Below are 22,093 nucleotides of genomic sequence, written 5' to 3' on the forward strand. Positions count from 1 at the left end.
TACAAACTCCGTGCATACAGCACCCATAGTCAGGATTAAACCCGGGTCTCTGGGGCTGCAAGGAAGCAACTCTGCTGCTGCGCCACTGTGCTGCCCCCATTTTAAAATTTAACCCACAAATGCATTGCAATTAAAAATCAATCTCCATTAATAATTCAGAACAACCAGTATTTGTTTTTAAAATATTTTAAGGAATATTAAAGTACATTTACAATTTCTATATATAGATGAATCAATGGCTGATGATGGCTCAGAGGCAGGGTCAAGTATATAAAAAAAATATTTCTGTAAGCCTTTAACTTCCTGAAGCTCCCAACACTAAGAAATACATTTTAAGTTCAGAGTATTGCCAATCTGGCTCTTATAAATTCTCTGCACCCTTTAGGATGGATTTCTTCTGTACTGTGTGACAATGGGTGATTATCATGTTTATATATCCAACTAAAAGATGGGAAAACCTGCAGTCAAACAACCTTGCAACCTAGGCTGGTAACCAGCCGACACATCTGATCAGAAGTAGTTATTTTAATGTGATGCAGAAACGAACAGATGTCCACAGAAGTTCTGCAGCACTCTCATTCTAATCACTACATCTGCAAAACTTACTAAGGCTTCGCCTATTTCAATGACCCAAACAGTACAGTACGAAGAAACTGGGGTTTAGTTGGAATGCTAATTCCAGACAATCTCATATGACGACAGCACCAGAAAGATTAAATATGTTTATTTTTAAATTACAATAGTATGGGCCTTAATGTAGCATATTGTTAAAACATAATCAGTGTTGTAGTGACCTCCATAATATTTCACACATTTCAGTCTCTCTCTCTCTCTCTCTCTCTCTCTCTCTCTCACTCTCTCTCTCTCTCTTCTCTTCTGTCCATTGCATCCACCAGTGATCTATGGCAAACACATTTCTTTGAGCTTTCACATGTCCTTGATGGCTGTGGCTAGAGTAACAACATTTTGTGCTTGTTTCAGAGAAGGCATGTCGATCATTTTTCCGTGTAAAACAAAGGCTCCCTAGAACAGAATAAAAAGAGTTACGTCATACTCCTTATTTACTGAGACCACCCTTCCCAACGGACTAATACAACCTAAACTATTTGAAGATTGACAAAGTGCTAACGTTAAAACGTCATCATCTTTGTTTAGAGAATAAACTTAAATATTTTCAAAACAATTCAAGTTTCATCGTAGGAAAACACATTTAAGATTAATATTACATAATATTCTTATTATTCTAGGGCGGGATCTTGGAATAACAGTTTTATTCACAATTATTAATGGTTGGTGCAGACATGATGTACCAAATGTGCAGGACTCTATGTCATACATTTCCTAACATGCATATTGTAGGTAAAATAGCATAAAATAATTTAATTACTTTTATTTTGTTTTATTTTATTTTATTTTTCATTTTAAAGAACTCTGTTTAGCTGCAAAGATTTATAACTTGTCAACATTTCTGAATAACTACCCCGCAGCTTAACCAGGACATTGCTTTCATGGCAAAAATGTGATTCTTAAAATATTCTGCTGGGATGGATGGTGTGAGTTGTCGGGTATTAAATAGTTCCTATGTAATTGTTCGTAGGATGCAGCCATACGGATTGTCGAAGATAATTAACTGACAGCACTGCGATTACCCCGATTCTTCCTCGGGGCTATGTTTAATCTGAGCATCATTGGGCCAAAGCCACCGGCAGACTGTGTGGATCACCACCAAAACACATATACAATAACCCACAGCGCAAGAAGCACAATGCGATTCAATGATGCAACAAATTGGCAAAGCAATCCAACATCACTAATTTATTTTCATTTGCAACACTAATGGGCTTCAATGTTTTAATCCTATTTGAAAGAATTCTGCTCTCATAAAGCGACTTAATAATCTCCACATTCAGTTGCAACAACAGCAAGTGTTTAATTTGGCCATGAATTGTCCGAATAGCTAGAATAGGCAAAATGCAAAAAATTACCTTTCCCAGTTTTTGATGTTCTTCAAAAGCCTCAATCAGTTCACAAGCCCATTTCACATTCTCGAGACTTGGAGAAAAGGCGTCTTGCACAATTGGGATCTGATTGGGGTGGATCACTTGTTTACCTAGACGCAGATACGACACATCGGAATTTATTCATTTGCTCAGTACTCACAAAGGCTTTTGAAAATAATCAGCAGATTTATCAATTGTGAAATATGGTCCTACTTTCCGCATAGAGTCATGGCCAAACCAGCTGTGGCATTTGTGACATCAATCAACCTCGGTAAAGGTAAATGTTTACATTGGATATATATCTCCACAGGTTGATCTTCCTTCAACATATCTGTCCTGCTTACAATAAAACTATTGAATAAATCAATAGTTCAGCAGCGGGCTATCATTTTAATCACGGCTAGCATCTTAACTAATATTTTCAGATTTTTGTTATATTTGTTATATTTAGTCATTTGATCATTAGTTTAGACTCAAATATATTTGCATCAATCATTTCATGCCATATCTATTTGATGTGAGGAGGTTCTACCCTGCCACAGACCATACATTAGGTCAATAGAAAGCTTTTTTATTAGTTAAATATAGGAATTTGATTTATTTTTTAATTGCAAGAGCAATATCCAGATTTGTTGCATTGAGCTCCAAACTATAACAGGAAATTTATTGAGTTTTATATCCAATACAAACATATTGAATATATATTTGTTGAAATATATTGACCACTACACTGATACAACATTTCTATAAATGCCTATAAGATAACACATGACAGCACGCAGATTCAAGAGGTACGTTTCGACACGAAATGGATTAACACGGTTTCAAATTGCAGGATACCCCATAAGGTATTCCATTTTTTCCTTATTGTTGAAATCTAAATTGCAATCACATAACACTCTAAATGACATATCCTAGCTATAATCCATTAGAATACAAAATATAAAAAGTATTTTAATAATTGTGAGATATTTAAACGGTAGGATATTGGTTATATATCAGAACCATGCAAACAGCATAATTAGAATTCCAGTGGTTTGAAACACAAAAAATCATTTTGTATTATTTTCTACAGATCTTAATAAATATTATTAATTATTATAAAGTTTATGTATCACGTATAGTGTGCTTTTTAATTTTATTTATACTCATGTATTTTACATGACATATATTTTTCATGCAAAGTGTGAGTTTTCTATAAAAGTATTATTTAGTGTTTTATATATAGTTTAACATTGCATAATTATATTTATGAAAGTACATATAATCTGGATAATTAACTATAATTGATCAAGAGTAACAGGATAGAATTTGTTTGTTGCATAGGGAATGAAGGATGTTATTTCAAGATTATATATTATATAATTCATGAATTCTGCCCAGTTAACTATCAGATAGGAGTCATAAATTTCAATGTCCAGCATTATTAGATATCTAAATTTGCCCGTGTCTACCAGCCAAACCTCTTTCAGCCAGGAGGTGATGCAGCAGCAAAGATGTTCCAACTCCAGACACAAGAAGAGAAAGTAAAACTAAAAATAGCCAGCAGGATGAATTGTGCCCAAGATTGGTGAGCACTTCTGATCTGCTGACTGTGCGATTATGCCACTGGAAGTTGAGAGTTTGCTGTTGTTTCAGATTATGCTGCTTCTTCAGTGCGAGAGAGAGTGTATTGCTGGTAGTCAAAGGTGGGGTTACGTGAAATGATGATTATATGTGTGTGCGAGAATAATATTTAAAATGGTAATGGATTAGCTGAGCACATGAAATACATTGAAATACAGATGAAAATCTTTAATCTCCAAAATCTATAAATGATTAATAATGATCCTCTATTATCACCGTCAATATTCTTAAGTCAGTTTCTATAAACGCAAGTATGCACATGGATCAAATTCCTGAATGAAAGCTTTTTGAATTAGATCTCAAATAGATAGTAGGCTGAGTATGCGATTTTTACTAAAGTATCATTTATCATTCTCCTATTAACTCATAATCTGTGTTCTTTAAACTTTTGTAAAGACATCTTGTATGGATAGACAATGTTAGTAATATATTACAGTGCTCCATTGATTTAAAACATTACAAATATTTATTTCTAGATCATTTTTATCTGAATGGAAAAGTAAAATAACACTTAATTATTACATTAGTTTCCATAAACTCCCCAAAATTACAGCAGTAGCAAGAATAACTGCAAATTTCTATTAAAAAAAACCCCATGGGAGAATGTAAATTAAAGTGTGTAGGAAAGAACGTCAGATGCTGGTTTAAATCGAAGGTAGACACAAAATGCTGGAGTAACTCAGCGGGACAGGCAGCATCTCTGGAGAGAAGGAATGGGTGACGTTTTGGATCGACCCTTCTTCAGACTGTAAATTAAAGTGTCTAGTTGTGGTACACCGAAGTAAATTGTGAAATAATATTCTCTGAGATAAGGTATTGTCTGTTGCATACAATTCTGAGACTTCAGTTGGTCTGATGATTTTTGAAAAAACTGCAATGCACAACCCCATATTCATTAAAATTAAAAAAGAGAAAATTATTCATTTGTCACAGAATTGTAGATAGGCAATAGTTTGACACTTTACAACAGCATGACTAGCTGCAAAACTTTCTCAATCACAATTTACAATATCAAATCAAATTCACAGAAATTCAGTTGTTCTGTTGAAAGAAAATTGTTATTTTAAGTGCAATGAGATAATAATTTCAGCCTTGTTGGTTTACAAAAATTATATGTTTCTGTTCTGAGCTAAAAGCTTGAAACAGAAAGGATTGCCCCCCGCATGATTATTTTTAGCCATGAAAATTTATCATTGTACACCACCACCTGATCTGATTATAGAACAATGTTTATCATACCCATACGAAGAGGCCAACCTATCCATGCTGAATTACATTTGCGTACAGGATAACAATACAAAAACATATTTGGAAAGTTCATATTTATGACTTTGGTCTCCATGTGAAATTTCTTCTGTGGTTCCAAATTACATTTTCCAAACTAAGATGTCTTCTGTCCAAATCAGAAGCAAGATTCAATTTAAAACTTATACTGTCGGCGCCAGAATGTAAAGTTTTATTTTAAGTAAATACTATTAGAGTGGATGCGTTGCATGCTTTTCAAAGAGTTGATTAATATCTTCTACAATACTCTTCAAATTACATTACAAAATATTTCAATTTTCTACACATAAGTAAATTTGCCAATCTACACGATTTAGGTAGAAACACCTTGGACGTGCTCCATTACATATTACAAAGTCGGTAGAAAAATAAATAATCTGAAACGTTTTTAATGTAAAATATTATAAGCAGCTTTCACTGGTCGGAGTTGTCAGGCCAGATTACCTTATATCTCTGCCAAGACATTGAAAAAAAAGAGCCAATACTTTGGGTTCCTGAAGCAAGTAACAGCTATTCTTGCAATGCAGATGTCACTGGACTAACTGAATACAACAGTTGAAAAATTCCTTTTAATCTACTGTTTGAAATAGATACTACTTATGAATCAGTTTTTTGAACATATGTGATCATTACTGTCCTGGAGGTTACTTTCCTATGTTTTAAGAGTTATAATGGTCATGGATAATACTTACAGATTTACTGGAACATATCACAAACAATAGATACCGTAGCAAACATAATTATTTGTGATTAAATCTATTTAATTTTGTTGGAGGCTGAAATGATTAAACAAAATTATTTATTTTGCTTAATGCTCAACAGAATCCTGACTGATCTACTTTACACTATTTGTGATATTTAAGCAAATGCATCAAAGTTTATTTCCTCGCAATGAACGATTTACTGTTAAATAATTAGGGTGCACGTTTAAACAGTTTTATATGCACTTCACACTCCTGGTATGACATCATAAATTAGCCATTAACCACTCCAAAATATATAAAAAATGCATCAAATTATTTTTGGTGTCATGTTTGCAGTAAGACATAGATAAAGTTTTTATTCCATCCACAGTTAGTAAAAAAACTGAAGTTATTGTAAGTGGTGTGGGGGAGAATCAACTGATCATTTAGGAACCGTAGTCAAGAGGCAAGAGTTTTATTGTCACATGTCCCAGATAGAACAATGAAATTCTTACTTGCAGCAGCACTAAAGAATATGTGAATATAGTAATCTGCAAACAATATAATAAATGAGAAATAAAGTTCAGCGTGTGCATATACACACAAACACACACGTAAAAACAAACACACAAGAGTGCAAAAAGACAAAACCGATGCCACCAAGTCTATGTGGTTCAGAACTTATTTGGAAGTTGTAGTATACCTGTGAATCCCATCAGGGCACCCTCTCTTGATTGCACACTTAGGCCCTTATCATCCTTGTAATCAATATAAACCAGGTCTATGGCTTGCAGGCCAAATGCTTTTGCTGTTACAACAACCTTCTGCCTTGCGTACAGAAGCTCCCTAGCATCTTCAGTTCGTGTGGCACCTGAAATAGTTAAGAAAAGTAGTTAAGGCACCAGCTCAACATTCCTACAAGGAAATTAGATCACAAAGGAGTCTTGAAATAGCATGCCAGATAAAACAACTTTAAAATAACTTATTCAAAATAAACCACACTTTGGCTAAAACCTTATGAAAATATTTCCCATGAATAAAAATTAATCCCATACTTTTACTTTTGGCTGCAGATGGCAAAGTAAAATAATTATCAATTTAAACAATTCAAACAAAATCCAATGCAACTAAAATCTCCACTGAACTTTGCAAACACTGAATGTGAACCAGAACATGGAACCTGTGATTATTTTAAGAATATATTGAATTTTGTAATCAAAAGCAACAGTGGAAAACAAAAACATATATATCAAATGTGAATTGAAGCTTAATTACAGTGATTCAAGAATAAGAGTGTATACTTTATTATTTTGTCTGAAAAAATAAAAGCATAAGAAGCTTCTGAACATGTTCTGAAAGGCAAAAACAAAAGATGTGCTTTAATAATACATATGGAAGGAACCAAAGAAAAACCTTTCTCTCACCTATACTGGCACAGAAATCATCTGATCCAAATACCACTCCATCAAGCTGAAAACCAGCAGATGCTCCTAGGCGATGTGCTTCTTCACATACATCCTTCAAGAAGATAACAATAACCATGGAATATCCTTTGCATCATGTAATTTGCTAACTGAGTTTTAGCCATGCGAACATTATCAACGATGTAACGCATGTAATGATCAAACTAGCAATGTCCAGAGTGAGGTTAAGACTTTTAAGCATTTTATTTGGTAGTGTTTTTCAGTTACTTGGGAAAAAAGAAAAGGTATTTAACATTAAAGGAATGAGTGGCAGCTGCTTTTTCCTGCTACTTTCGGAGACAGCCAAAGCGGCAGACTCTTGCACCCCTCAACATCTCAGTTACCATGTCTACGTCGACTTATTTTTCTTGTGGTTTCCTGGTTGGGGAACTTCGAGAAGTGTTTCATTACACCTGTTTTGAAAATCACATATTTCTGCTGCAGCAATAGAATAATTTCTCTGTGACCTACAAAAAACTTGGATGAAATAAAGAAGTCAAAGCATATTTGTGCATATTTTTGGAGGGAATCCAGAACCAATATGCCTTTCAGCACTGCTATTCTGAGACAGGATCCTCAACATAATATTCTGCATATTCTTCATAGGATATCTCATTAATTTCACTATTTCCAAAATTGAGCATTCATTTGCCAAATAATGTTAAATAAATGTGAATGGTAATTTATTAAACTTATATTTATTAAATTTATTGAACTTAAGATTTTCACTGTAAGTGTAATACCTGTGATCAATAAAATTAAATGTTTGTTGTTTGACTTAATTTTGTTTAAAAAGGATAAACGACAAATACTGTAATGCCATGGTGCTGACATTCTGAAACAACAGTGCTATCAATATATCATATTGAAAAATGCTGACATTTTTGGTTTAAAGCACTCGATTTTGCTTGAACATATTTACCTTGAAATTCAGCAAACCCATTGCAGTCTCCACAAAAGTGATTAGATTCATTGGCTCCTTTGCTGCCCGACCCTTTGAGTATTTTGCAAATCTGTCTGCAAACTAGGGAGAGAGAAAGAGAGAGAGAGAGAGAGAGAGAGTGAGAGAGAGAGAGAGAGAGAGAGAGAGATGGAAATCATGCTCCTTTTTCCTTTTGGAAAAAATGAAGAACTTACGGTTTTGGAGGATTTGACTCGTTTGCAATATCTTGATTTTGACATGGATGCAAAGACATTTTGCAATTTTCTTTAGTACAACTACATTACCACTAGCTCTTTAAAAGATTTTGAAAATAGTGATTATTTTTTTCAAGTCCAATCCTTTGAGGCGATTATAATGTAAAATTTCACACAGAAAAAATTATAAATCTCACTCACAACATGCATATATATCAATTTTGATCCAAAATATAAGAGTATGTTATGTAAACAATCAATTTAATTTTTCAATCAGTTCTATGCTAATGTCAAAACACACAAATAAAAATGTATCTAAATGCATAATTGCACGAATCTAGATATAAACAGGTTTATGTGCATTTTCACTTTAGAGGCTGCATTAGTCCATTCTATGCCGTGCAAGGTTCTGAGTTAAAGTTAACTTAGTTCATTTATCATGACATGATGTCCAATAATTCAAAATTCTGATGGACAGTGATTGTGCAATGTGTAAATCCTTTTGCCATTTTATTATGCCAATGGTGTGATTTCAAAATGAAGAATCAGTCGTTCAGACCAGCTGGTTTTATTTTTAGCTTTTTGCAATATGATTTTCCTAGTACTTTGAGTTTTACCGGGGGTGTCATAAAGAAAGCAACTTGCTTTCTTTGAACACCAAAGACTTGGAAAAATTGTCTCCAATTCACTGGATTGCCAGTGGGGTAGCCGAAATTCCAAAATCTATCATCTGGAAACATACAAAAGCTCTTGCACACTACTTTTTTTCCCCTTTCAGAGGCAGGATTAGAGTATAAAAGGTACTATGTTTAAGCTATAATCATCACAGTTCCGCAACTGATAAAAGTATCTCAGGTAAAGCAAATGCATTTCAATGAAGACAAAAAAAGCAGGCGTCGTAAAATTTAAAGAAAATTCATTTGTTGAAAGATTTCAAATAAAAAAAAGGGAATTTTAATCATCTCCCCATTCAATCTCAGTTGGGTAAATCATATCTAAAAGATTTGCATAAATATAAACCATCAAAGCCTTTTCATCTTCAAAGGGGGGTTTGGGACCATATAAGCTTTGTACTGTAATCATCACAGGTCACAACCCTGCAGGAGTAGGCTGCTATGGCAACATAAAAACTAATGCCACCGGCTTAACATAATATTCTGCTTCATAGAAAAGTGCAGTGACAGAAATGTCTTTTATTAAAGGCCAATTTATGTTACCTGAATTTCACTTTTAGCTGCATATAGACATAATTCTCCCATTAATGACATATTTTGGATTTAATTAATTTGGGATTTACAAATATTTTTAATAAAACAAACTGTTACTTCAGTTTATGTTACACAATTTCTCATCCACCCCCCCCCAATCCACCCTATTACACTATCATTTCCCCTAATCCCCAATTGGCTATTTGTTTACATAAGTTGTTTATCCAAACTATAAATTATATATGGTGCATATTAACACAAAAATTATCCGAGAAACAGGTTTCAATTAATTTTTTTTCCTTTCTCTCTCTCAAAGAGACGATTAAAAGTTTCCGGCCTAGCCCAGTGTTGACTGCACTAATGTAATAGAAAGAGAAATTGGGGAGGAGAAGTAGCAAGCCATAGTCAATTCCAAAGCACACCCAATACTATGTTGGCAAGAATGCACACTGTTCAGGATTTGCAGAGGAATTGTTTTGCAACAAAAGAGGCAGCGTTACGCTTGTTATAGTCCAATAAGCCATGCCAGTCAAACAAGTACCCATAGCCAGGACAAAGCAAAGCAAGAGATTCCCGCACAATAGACAACAAGTAACTCCATCTTTTAGTTACAAATCTGCCTCCAGGTTTATTCTTAATATAATTTTTATTTTAAATGGGATAAATAAACACCAAAGGGATTTTGGTTATGCTGACAATCTGTGAGAATGAAAGTGGGTGTGCTCAATCCAGCAATCCCTGTGAGAATTCGGAAATTAAACTGAGGTCAGTCAAACAAAGTTATCTACCAGCTCGTTATGTTGTGACCTTAACAGCAGAGGGGTGGGGGGTGTGGGTGACGGAGAAGGAGGGTGGGGGAAGGGATTTATTTAATTACTGTCACTGTCCTTCTTGGCAACCAAACTCCCTTTTCGTGCAGCTGTTTGAATGTTTGAAACTTCAAGCTTGGTGCCTTCTCAAATTAAAAAATTAGAAAATAACATTCCTCTCCATAGTCAGGGTTTTTAGTGGGTGAATGTATTTACATTTTCACTGCGAAACTAGCTGCAGTAAACACTTCAAAATGAAATACTTACTTGCTGGCTATAAAAATCATGGTTAAAGATACTTCTTAAAGTTTTATAAATAGGCCTGCTTCAATCCTATTTAAGATTAACTGTTCCTATATTTTATAATCGCCCCATTTATTGAAAGCATGTTAAAGTAATGAGGGCTATTTCAAAGTTGACTTAAGTAATTTGATGTGTCTCCTGTTTTTATTTCAAGACTTTATAGGCTTAAAAAAACCAGCCATGAAACAAAAACACACCTGGCAGCAATTAAAAAGGAAGAAATACAGAACGATTCAGGAAATAATATCTGTAGTAATTAAAAACAGTGGTTAAAAGCTTCCTGTTCATTTTGCTGGTTTGCCCCAAGCACACCCCCTCATATTTCTTTTCCACTTTTTATTTAACCCTCTCTCTCTCTCTCTCTCTCTCTCTCTCTCTCTCTCTCTCTCTCTCTCTCTCTCTCTCTCTCTCTCTCTCACTTCCTCTGTTAGAATTGACCTGAATCTGTACTTTGGTCGCAGTCCCATTTTGGTTGCAGCTGGAAGTGTCAGGAGGTGTGGGAGGTTCATACCTTCTTGACCTGACCCTCCTTTCAGCCCAAATGATCTGGTAGGTGATCAAAGTGCAAGGATTTGCCAAATCTAGACCAACTCACCCATTTTATTTCTTCGGTGTTTTCAACTTTGGGGAGCATCAAGGTTGGAGGGCGGTCTTTAGAGGATAAGATGACTTCCATGTCGAGCTCGGCAAGGCCACTCGAGACAGCGTTGATCCGAACACACAGGTCCGTGTGGGTCACGCGAAAATGACTCAGCATCTTTGCGATTGTCTGCCTTGCCTCATCCTTTAACCGAGAGAAAAATACTTGGGAACAATGCAATGCATGGTGAAGTACGACAGAATTCATAAAGATACAACACCGCTGCTTATGTATAATCAGTGACTCTTTTACTATAACTTGAACGCACATAAATGATAATAAAATCCATAAAAATGAATCACATCACATGTAACATTGTACATAATAATCAGCAGTGTCAGGCCTGGCATTTCAAATTTAGTGGCATCAGATCCAAAGATTCAAAGTGACTGTGTTGTTGAATATTTATTAACGGATTGGAGATTGATGACTATTCTGTTTAATTCACGTCACACAGCAGCGGTGATGTTATTTTTGTTAAATGCTGATCTGTAGTGAAAAAGAAATTGCTGCTGATTAGAAGGAAAGGAGTCAAGCTTTCTGTCAGGAGTGGGAGGGTATGATCATGGATTTAAAACAGACGGATGCAAAAACTATGCCATGGGGGAAAAAAAATGGCAATAAGATTTGGAAATGTGGTCTGAGTTAAATGGCGTGAGGAAACAGTAGCTTACAGTTGTCAGATTAGATCAGAAATGGCCACATAAAGCGGCTTAAGACAGCTCTGCAGAGCCACTGATTTATGGGGGTCTAGTCTGACGATAATTAGGGTAAGCGCAGACATGGAATGATGTGATGGCTCTCTGCAGTTCAAGTGAAAGGAGTAATGAACCCCAAGGTTAATGAAACCTGAATCAAATAGCCTTGAGCCTGGTATCATCACACTTTCATGAAGGGCTAACACATGCCAGTCAGTGGGAGGGTGAAGCTGTAACCGTCTGCTGATCATTACTACAATGCACAGAATGCTGCGAACACACCAAATAAATAAATAAATAAAGAAAGAAAGATGTGTATGTGCCCGCAGAACAACCCAGAAGCCACTTTACAACAGAAAGGGAGGAAAACAACAGTGCAGCCAAATAGACAGCTGGGCATTGCTGTCATTTGTGTTGCAGATGAAATAGAGTACTCCTGTCCACTCACCTAACCAATCAAACCACACATCCAGATGCAACGTAAATCATGCTGAGGTTGAAGTTGCAATGGATACAGTTACGCCCTGCTTCCCCAGGACCTCCACATCATTACCATTTAGCTGTTTACATTCAACCATCTTTTCACAGGTCAATATGGTAGAGACACAAGGAACTGCTGATGCAGGTTTACAAATAAAAACATGTAAAGTGATGGAGCAACTGGAGTAACTCAGCAGGTTAGGCAGGATCTCCGGAGGACACGGATAGGCGACATTTCGGGTCGGGATCCTTCTTCAGACTCTTCTTCAATACAATATACTTATCTGGAACAAGCGACATTCAAACCTAGTTGGCACGGCACAATAGGAGGCCATTTGGCCCATCGTGCCCGTACTGGGTCTTGAAAGTGGTCTCCATTCAGTCCCACTCTTCCACTGCAGCCTTGCTGTTTTTCAATTTCCAGGATTTTATCCAATTCTCTTTGGAAAAACGCCACTGAATCTGCCTCCATCTCTCTTCAGCTGGTGGACCTGGGAACACATCCAGTAGCTACACAAAGAAAAATCTATTCCTCTCACCCCTAATTGTCAGGAATATTTTACACATGTACAGCAAACACTGTGCAGTTGATGGTGCGAAAATAAATTCTCACTGAAAATGTTGTGCAAATGCTTAAACTGATTAGGATCCAGAATTGTAAAACGTCAGGATGTAGACGGTGGCCATTCAGTCCCTTCTGTTCATGCTAAGTGAGTTACGAAAAGAGTGATCCGGCCATATCTCATTACTCTTCAAAAATCAAGGACTCGTCTAGTTGTTTTGGAAATATGGCATGGCTTTTCCCCACCGTCCCTTCAGCCCATCAGCTCAGACACCAGCCCACCATCATTTCCCAGAGGCAAAAATAAATCTCCTTAACTCTCTGATCTTTCACTAATTGTCTCAAAGTTATCGACCCCTCTGTTCAGGGAAGTAGATCCAATCCTCATCATCCTTCCTCATCATCTGATAGAGTACATATTCAAGTTGCTTCCAAAACTCCTCAACTATGGTCAATAAAATGGTTCAAGAAACCATCAAAACCCATGGTAAGTGCACATCCCTTGTACTTTTCCCCTCAAGCAATTACTCAGAAGCATTCACCACAACACAATCCCATCAATACGTCACCATTAATGAGTTTGCGATGAACTCTGCCTTGTGCACATGTTGTATGTGTTGGATTTGAACAAAACAAAGACACAGCCAACCTCCTCAGGAATATCTAGAGGGTGTACCTAATTGTACCAACTGCCACACAGACTAAATAAATGACAGATATATTCACAAAAATGATCCTTTCAGCCACCTTCTCGACTTGTGCACCATCTTCCCTGTTGTGAGCTGTCCTAATAGCAGGATCGAACCACCAAAGCTGGGTGGAACGGGAGTATACAGTCAGAGGGAGTAGCCCTGGAGGTCCTCAACAATGAAGTCTCATGCATCAGGTCAAACTTGGGTAGGAAATCTCTGGTTGACTACCATTCACAATATACCCTCAGTTGATGAAACATTACAGACCCTTTATTGAGCATCATTCGGAAAACATCCTGAAGGAATCAAAGGCACAGAACTGAGTCCGAGTTGGGACATCAAAGAGGGGCTTGGTGAAACTAACTCAGCTGGCTAAGCTCTGAGGGAAACAACTGCCAAACAGTGCTTACACAAGAAGATCATTAACATGAGGGGGAAATCTGGTTTACTTTATCTTCACCAGCCTACCTACTGCAGATGCAAATATCAGAGACAAGATTGGTAGGGAGTGTTAAATACACAGGCCTTATGTCCTTTCTTGCAAGTTAGGACACTCTTCGCCATGTAAAAGAAGACAGAATCAAAACAGAGATAGCTGTCCACACTCGGCATGCCTGAGACACAGCAGGTCATTATCATCACTAGCAGCATTTCTCCAAATTCGGTAACTCATGGCCCAGCATTAGCTTTACCCCACAATTACCTTCAAACCATGGAGCCAACCAGAATTTGGTGCAGAAGGATACGTCAAGTGCAGCAAAGGCGTATAGACAGAATAAGGCCATGAGTAAAAATGGTGTATTTATATCCAATGAAGTTGTAGCAAGGGACAATATCCATGCAAGAATTGTGCAAAGATAGATACAAAATGCTGGAGGAACTCAGCGGGGCAGGCAGCATTTCTGGAGAGAAGGAATGGGTGATGTTTTGGGTCGAGACCCTTCTTCAGACTGAGTCAGTGCCATCTTCAATGACGGTTTGAGTCCAGCGAAAAGCTCTGGGTGATTGTTCCATCTTGCTTCCTTCTGAAAATCTCGCCATCATAAGAAGCTGTCGTCATCTAATTTTGTTGATTTCTCAAGCTGTTATGAAAGATCTCAATGTACTAGAGACAGAAAAGGCTATGGGGCCATTCAATATTTTGTCAGTTAAGTTGAAGACTTGTACTCCAAAACCTACACGGACGTGCGGCGCAAGCCAATCCATTCTAGCACAAGCATAACACTGGTATTTACCCCAAATAAAGGAAAATTTCCAGCTCTGTATACATACAAAAGGACATGAGCAGCACAGTGGCTCAGCGGTAGAATTCCTGCCGTACAGCACCAGAGACCCGGTTTCCATCCTGACTATGTGGGGTGCTGCCTGTACGGAGTTTGTACATTCTCCCTGAGATCGAGAACCAGAGGACATAGGTTCAAGGTGAAGGGGAAAAGATTTAATAGGAATCCGAGGGGTAACTTCTTCACACAAAGGGTGGTGGGTGTGTGGAACAAGCTGCCAGAGGAGGTGGTTGAGGCTGAGACTATCCCATCATTTAAGAAACAGTTAGACAGGTACATGGATAGGACAGGTTTGGAGGGATATGGACCAAGCGCAGGCAAGTGCGACTAGTGTAGCTGGGACATTGTTGGCTGGTGTGGGCAAGTTGGGCCGAAGGCCCCGGTTTCCACACTATATCACTCTATGACTATGACTGCATGGTGTTTCTCCCACATTCCAAAGATGTGCATGTTTGTAGGTTAATCGGCTTATGTAAATTGTCCCTTGTATGTAGGATAGAACTGATGTACGGGTGTAAAGGTTGACGCTCACTCAAAACACTGTGTTTCCATGTTAAATTAAACTAAAATCCAAATTTCAGCATGAATTAACTAAATTGTTATCTTCTTTGAATATCAAACCAAAACCTGCTGATACTAGAAATGTGAAACTGAAAGAGAAAATAGATACACTTAACAGTGTGTTTTAGTGTATGGGTGATCACTGGTCGGCATGCACTTGGTGGGCCAAACAGCCTGTTCCATGCTATATCTCTAAAATAAAATAAACAAAGAACTAACTAAATGCCACCCCACCAACCTACTCTCATTGGTGATAGAGTACGATGTGTCCTCCGACTAAACATTGTATGGACAGTTCAAACATGGACAAAAAACCTGAACAACAGAGGTGAAGAGATTGTTGAGGCAGCTTCTTAATGTTTAAAAAGCATTTAGACAGGTACATGGAAAGGACATGTTTTGAGGTATATGGGCCATACACAGGCAGACTAGTGTCGATGGGACATGTTGGCCGGTGTGGACAAGTTTGGGCCGAAGGGCCTTTTTGCACGCTGCATGACAAGGGCAACAGCCATATGGAAACACCACCACCTGCAGAAACTCTCCATCACACATAACCCTGCCTTGGAGATATATCACCCTTCCTTCAACATTGATGTATAAAAGCTGGAACTGCATGCGGGAGCACCTTCATCACAGACCGCTGTAGCTTGATAGTAGTGGATCACTGCCATCTCAAGCATAATTGGGGATAGGCATTAAATTTTGCTTTGACAGTGACGCCCACATGCTGAAAATGAGCTTTAAAAAGGACATGTCAATAAATAGATTTGAAATTCCCATCAGTCTCAAAGCTTCTAATGAGACCTGACAGTAACATAGTTGCACAGCAGCTGAAAATGTTCCAAGTTGAATTTTGTGGCTAATCTCAAATGGTCATTGTTATTAGAAATGATCCTGAGAGTCAGCCGCACAGACATTTTCATCATTACTGGTTACAGGCACCCACAGCAGCTGATATTATTCCCACAGTGAAACAATCTGTTGCCGTACTCCGAATAATCTATAGGTTGCTATTAGAAAGGGCGACCAAGCTATCCGAGAAAAGCTTCCTTTTAAATGGAGAAACTGAAACCAGCTTCACACATCTTTCTCAGCATCCGAGCATAAAATTGTGCATCTCTGATGACATCTTCAAATACAAAAAAACCTAATGTTTTAACATCACTCGTTTCTGCCTCACAAACCTGCTCCTGTTTTTCCACCCACTTTAGCTGCAAGGGGCCCTTTGCCAGAAAGCAGAATAGATGGGGAACCTGAAATGTTTGTAAGCCTTTCCCTCAAATATCTGGTAGAGCCATGATGGGTCAAAAGACCTCCTGCGCCGTGTCCGTCTACAAATACAAATTTAAGTAGTGACTTCTGACTGTGGTTACTGATCAGAGTGCCAAATTCAAAGTATATCATATCATATCATATATATACAGCCGGAAACAGGCCTTTTCGGCCCTCCAAGTCCGTGCCGCCCAGCGATCCCCGTACATTAACACTATCCTACACCCACTAGGGACAATTTTTACATTTACCCAGCCAATTAACCTACATACCTGTACGTCTTTGGAGTGTGGGAGGAAACCGAAGATCTCGGAGAAAACCCACGCAGGTCACGGGGAGAACGTACAAACTCCTTACAGTGCAGCACCCGCAGTCAGGATCGAACCTGAGTCTCCGGCGCTGCATTCGCTGTAAAGCAGCAACTCTACCGCTGCGCTACCGTGCTTAGGTTACAACGATTGTCTGTAAATAGCATTTTTGTGCCTTCCATTCTGATCTCTGATTTCAGTTTGCAACATTGCAAACATAAAATGTCGCTGTGAAATTAAACTTTTAATTCTGTCCCGCACCAGCTAACAGCACAGGGAGGACCAATGGCTAATAAATATGCTGTTGTGCGATGATGTGAGAAGCCAAGGAGTTGTATGATTTCCGCTATCGTGTAATAACAAACACTCGGAGCAGGATGAGGCACATGCTGACTTTGAAGGAAGGCTGCGATGGTCCCTGCGCAAGGCAGCATAAACAATAAAGGTGAAAAAACTCGACGCAGGCAAATGAGGGGAGGTGACCAAACAAAAAATAATCAGCACCAACCAACCATCCTCGCATGTTCCCAGTCCCTGAATTATCAGAACTGCAAAGGAAACAACATCCGTCCACTTTCACACTCCAGTGGAAGTGATGGTTCCTCACGGCAGGGTGGCACACTCGCACCATCTGGAGAATAAATCGTGTGTGAAGTACAGTATAGTTTGGGACCGAGTTCAGTGGCAGCGACTCAGCAGTTAGTTCATTAGTTCCAAACTTCCAAGGATCAGTCCGACATCTATTCTGCTGTCAGAAAGGATAAGACAGACAGAACGCAGAAACTTCAAGGAGCACGGGAACGACAAGGGAAAAGTAAGGAGGAGCCTCGGGCTTGGTTTGAAAGTACAAAGTACAATGGTGTGTATCCTCCCTCAGCACACACCAAAAAGAAATTGTTAATATCATTATTACTAAAACAAGATGACTCAGGCGTTAGTTTGACCAACGAATATTAAACAAGTCGCGTGATTCAACAATGCTTCAGTTCTTCGAATGGGAGTGCATTGGTCGGAGAGCAGAACACAGCTTGATCCCATAATTTAGTGGTTAATTTGCAATAATGTGTTCCTGAGTTGTGAAGCTATTGATGTCGAACACTCGAGTCTGCCAGACACAGGAGGCTGCAGATACTGGAATCTTGAGCAAAAGGCAAAATGCTGGAGGAACTCAGCAGGTCAGGTAGCATACGTGGAGAGAAAGGGACAATGGCGTTTTGGGTTAGGACCCTTCTTCAGTCCATTCCCTCCACAGCTTTCCTCCAGCAGTATAATTTTTGTTCACTTGAGTCGGTCATCCCATTACTTGCATAAAAGAGGCCATTTGACCCATTGGATCCATGTTGTCCATGCAGAACGATCACATCAGTGCTTTCCCCATATTTCCTTGCAATTTAATTATTTCCCCCATATCCATCAACTTTTCTTTTGATTCTTTTGCAATTTACCTACAATAAAGGATGATTTAGAGAAGCCATTTAATCTACCTGCACCGTGGCACAACAGTAGAGTTGCTGCCTTACAGTACCAGAGACCCGGGTTCGATCCTGACTATGGGTGTTATCTGTATGGAGTTTGTACGTTCTCCCCGTGACCACATGGGTTTTTCTCCGGGTGCTCCAGTTTCCTCCCACACTCTAAAGATGTATAGGTTTGTAGGTAAATTGGCTTCGGTGAAAATTGTAAATTGTCCCTAGTGCGTAGGATAGTGCTAGAGTACGGGTATCGCTGGTTGGTGCTGACTTGGTAGGCCGAAGGACCTGTAATTCAAAATTAAACTAATATTTTTGAGACGTGCGGAAGAAATCCACATTGATACAGAGTGAACATAAAAATCCCACACAGGTGTCTAGCGCTGCAATGCACCAGCATGAACTGCAGCTTAGGTACTACTACTTCCCTCATGAAAAAAGACTTGTTCAACTGAGATTGTTACTTTATTAAAGTGGTTATAGATTTAGACTTAGGAGTATGAGGGATAATTTCCATAGTTCAGATGACACATAACATTGATGCACAATGAGCTAGTGAGAAGGATAATAATGGTGGATTTTAAACAGGGGTAAGATGTAATTGAATGCTGAGAAGTATGAAGTGTTGCCTTTTGGGGGGGAACAATGAGAAGAGGCAGCCCACTGTGTCCGTACCAACCATCAAACACCCTTTTAAACTCATCCCATTTTATTCTACCTACACTCTCATCAACATGTCCAAGACGCCAGCACGTGCCTGCACACAAGAGACAATTTTCAGTGGGCAATTAATCTATCATGTCTTTGGGATATGGGAGGAGACTGGAGCATCCGGCAGAAACCCATATGGTCTAAGGGAGAATGTGCTAACTCCACGTAGACAGCACCCGAAGTTAGAATTGAACCTGGATCTCTGGCGCTGTGAGGTAATAGTTCTACCTACTGTGTCACTATGTTGTAATTTGGTCCATCGAGTTCAAGCTGAGTTTTACCAGAAGATTTCCATCAGTTCCGTTCCGCTGTCCTTATTTCTTGTAATTTATTCTCTCACTCTGTCTCTCTCTGTCTGTTGTCTATCTGCCTGTCTGCCTCTCTCGCACATTTCCATCAACTTCCCTCTGATTCTTTTGTCACTTACTTACACTAAGGGGTAATTTATGGCAGGCAATTAACCTACCTGCACATGTTTGGGATGTGGCAGGAAGCGGGAACATCTGGCAGAAACCCACAAGTTTACATGGGGAACGTGCAAATGCCACACAGACAGCAACCCGGCTGGAGCTTTGAGGCAAAAGAGCAGCCTGCTTTCCCGCCATGCTGCCTTAAAGCATACTGGTTCCTTCATCATGGCTGATTCTAAATCCTGGAACCCCCTCCCCAACACCATTGGGAGTACCTCCACGAGAGGTCCAAGGCTGATGAAGGTGGCTCACCACCACTTTCTCAAGAATGGTTAGAGATGGGAAACAAATGTTGGCCTAGTCAGTACACCCCACATTTTGTCATCAAATAAAATGAAGGTGCCCTCAATCTAAGGTCCCATATCAACATTCTGATGGAGAGCAGGAGAATTTTCTCCAGTAACTGAAAATCTGGGATAATGTAATTCTTGGAAAATGAAATAAAAACAGTAAATACTACAAACATTCAATAGGTCAAAAAAAGGTCAAAGTTAGCGGACTTGAAATATTCCCCTTCAATAGAGGCAAGAAAAGGTCAAAGTTAGCGGACTTGAAATATTGACTCTGCTTCACTTTCCATCGATGTTGCTTGACTTCTTCACTGATATTTTCAGTGATCGGTTGATGCTAAGTGCTCAAATAAGTGATCTGGTGTTTAGCACACCGCTATTTCTGGGGCGTTTGCTGTGCCTAAATTGGCTGCTGCTCTCCCCATGTAGCCACACCAGTGTTTGCATCCTTTGGGTTGTCCAGAGAAGCTGAAGTAACGTCCGTCTATATTTGTAACCATCATGTGAAATTGACTCTTGCTGAAGCAGTTGAAAGAAAAAATATCACTGAAATTCAGTAATAAACAGCTGGAAACCATGATGAGAGGGCCATAGGGTCTTTCTGCATGGTTAAATTCAGATGGGCTACATGAATTTTCTCACCAGATGGGCAAAGTCTGCATTAACAATAACGATTTATATGTTGCCTTTAACACAGTAAAACGTCCCAAGGTGCTGCACAGGAGTATTATCGAGCAAAATATAACACCGCGACACAGAAGGAGGTCTGGCAGGAAACCAAAAGTTTGGCCTGAGAAGGAGATTTCATTTTAATTGTGTACAGTTCTGGCCACCACATTACAGGAAGAATGTGAGGGCTTTGGAGAGGCTGCCTGGATTAGAAGGTTTAAGCTATAATGGGAGGTTGGACAAACTTGTATTGTTTTATCATATCATATCATATATATACAGCCGGAAACAGGCCTTTTCGGCCCTCCAAGTCCGTGCCGCCCAGTGATCCCCGTACATTAACACTATCCTACACCCACTAGGGACAATTTTTACATTTACCCAGCCAATTAACCTACATACCTGTACGTCTTTGGAGTACATACCTGTACGTCTTTCTCTGGTGCTTCGGAGGCTGAAGGAAGACCTGATGGAAGTTTAGAAAATGATGAGGGGCTTAGGTAGGTGAGATAGTCAGAACCTTTCTCCCAGGGTGTAAATGTCAAATACTAGAGGGCATAGCCACAAGGTCAGAGGAACAAAATTTAAAGGAGATGTGTGGGGGAAGTTTGTTTACACGGAGAGTGCTAGGTGCCTGACATCCATTGCCATTGATGATATTTTGAGGCAGATAAAATAGTGGTGTTTAAGAAGATGCTTGATAGATATATGAATATGCAGGAAATTGAAGATATGGGGCACATGCTGGCAAAAGGAATCAGTTCAAATAGGTTTCATGTTGGGCACGGACTTGGTGTGCTGAAAGCCCTGTTCCTGTGCTGCACTGTTCTATGTTCCATATTCTTTAAAAGGGGAATGAGAGGAAGAGTGGCTTGGAAAGGAGAATCTGGAATTTGGCAGCTAATGGCACCAGGCTAATTAGGTAAAAGTGCTATATAAATTCAAGTTGGTGCAAAATAGCTCCACTATTTTTTGATCAGCATTCGCAAACAAACAACAGGCTGAACTGGGTCTATGCTCAAACTTATCACCCGTGGTGCCTTTCTGCATATGGTAGCAGTGTGGCAGGTAGGGAGAAAAGTGTAGATACATTGAACCAGTCTGGTAGGCAAGAGGCAAGTTGGAGAGCCCAAGGGGTCTAGTGGTATCTGCTGCATTCACTTTAAAGCTTGGAGCCTCACAGATGTCAATGAGCTTTGAGCACAGACCAGCACTTGGAATGATGACATTATTGACGATGAGTGGGGCTGACAATGGACAATAAATGCAGGAGTAGACCATTCGGCCCTTCGAGTTAGCACCGCCATTCACTGTGATCATGGCTGATCATCCACAATCAGTATCCCGTTCTTGCCTACTCTCCATATCCCTTGACTCCACTATTTTTAAGAGCTCTATCTAACTATCTTGAAAGCATCCAGAGAATCGGCCTCCACTGCCTTCTGAGGCAGAGAAATCCACAGATTCACAAC

General features: G+C 39.0%; 1 protein-coding gene across 1 annotated transcript in view; it reads right to left on the minus strand.

Annotated features, from left to right (window-relative positions):
- Positions 1–230: 230 nt before the first annotated feature.
- clybl (citrate lyase beta like) overlaps positions 231–22,093 on the minus strand; it is a 140,740-nt gene continuing 118,877 nt past the window's right edge. The window contains exons 4-9 of the mRNA XM_078403017.1: positions 11,109–11,297; positions 7,979–8,080; positions 7,018–7,111; positions 6,297–6,464; positions 1,986–2,110; positions 231–1,023 (exon numbers count right to left, since the gene is read on the minus strand). Of these exons, the coding sequence (XP_078259143.1) occupies positions 928–1,023; positions 1,986–2,110; positions 6,297–6,464; positions 7,018–7,111; positions 7,979–8,080; positions 11,109–11,297 (774 nt within the window). The 3' untranslated portion in view covers positions 231–927. The remainder of the gene's footprint in view (positions 1,024–1,985; positions 2,111–6,296; positions 6,465–7,017; positions 7,112–7,978; positions 8,081–11,108; positions 11,298–22,093) is intronic.

Source organism: Rhinoraja longicauda, chromosome 7, assembly GCF_053455715.1.
Source record: "Rhinoraja longicauda isolate Sanriku21f chromosome 7, sRhiLon1.1, whole genome shotgun sequence".
Classification (NCBI taxonomy): domain Eukaryota; kingdom Metazoa; phylum Chordata; class Chondrichthyes; order Rajiformes; family Arhynchobatidae; genus Rhinoraja; species Rhinoraja longicauda.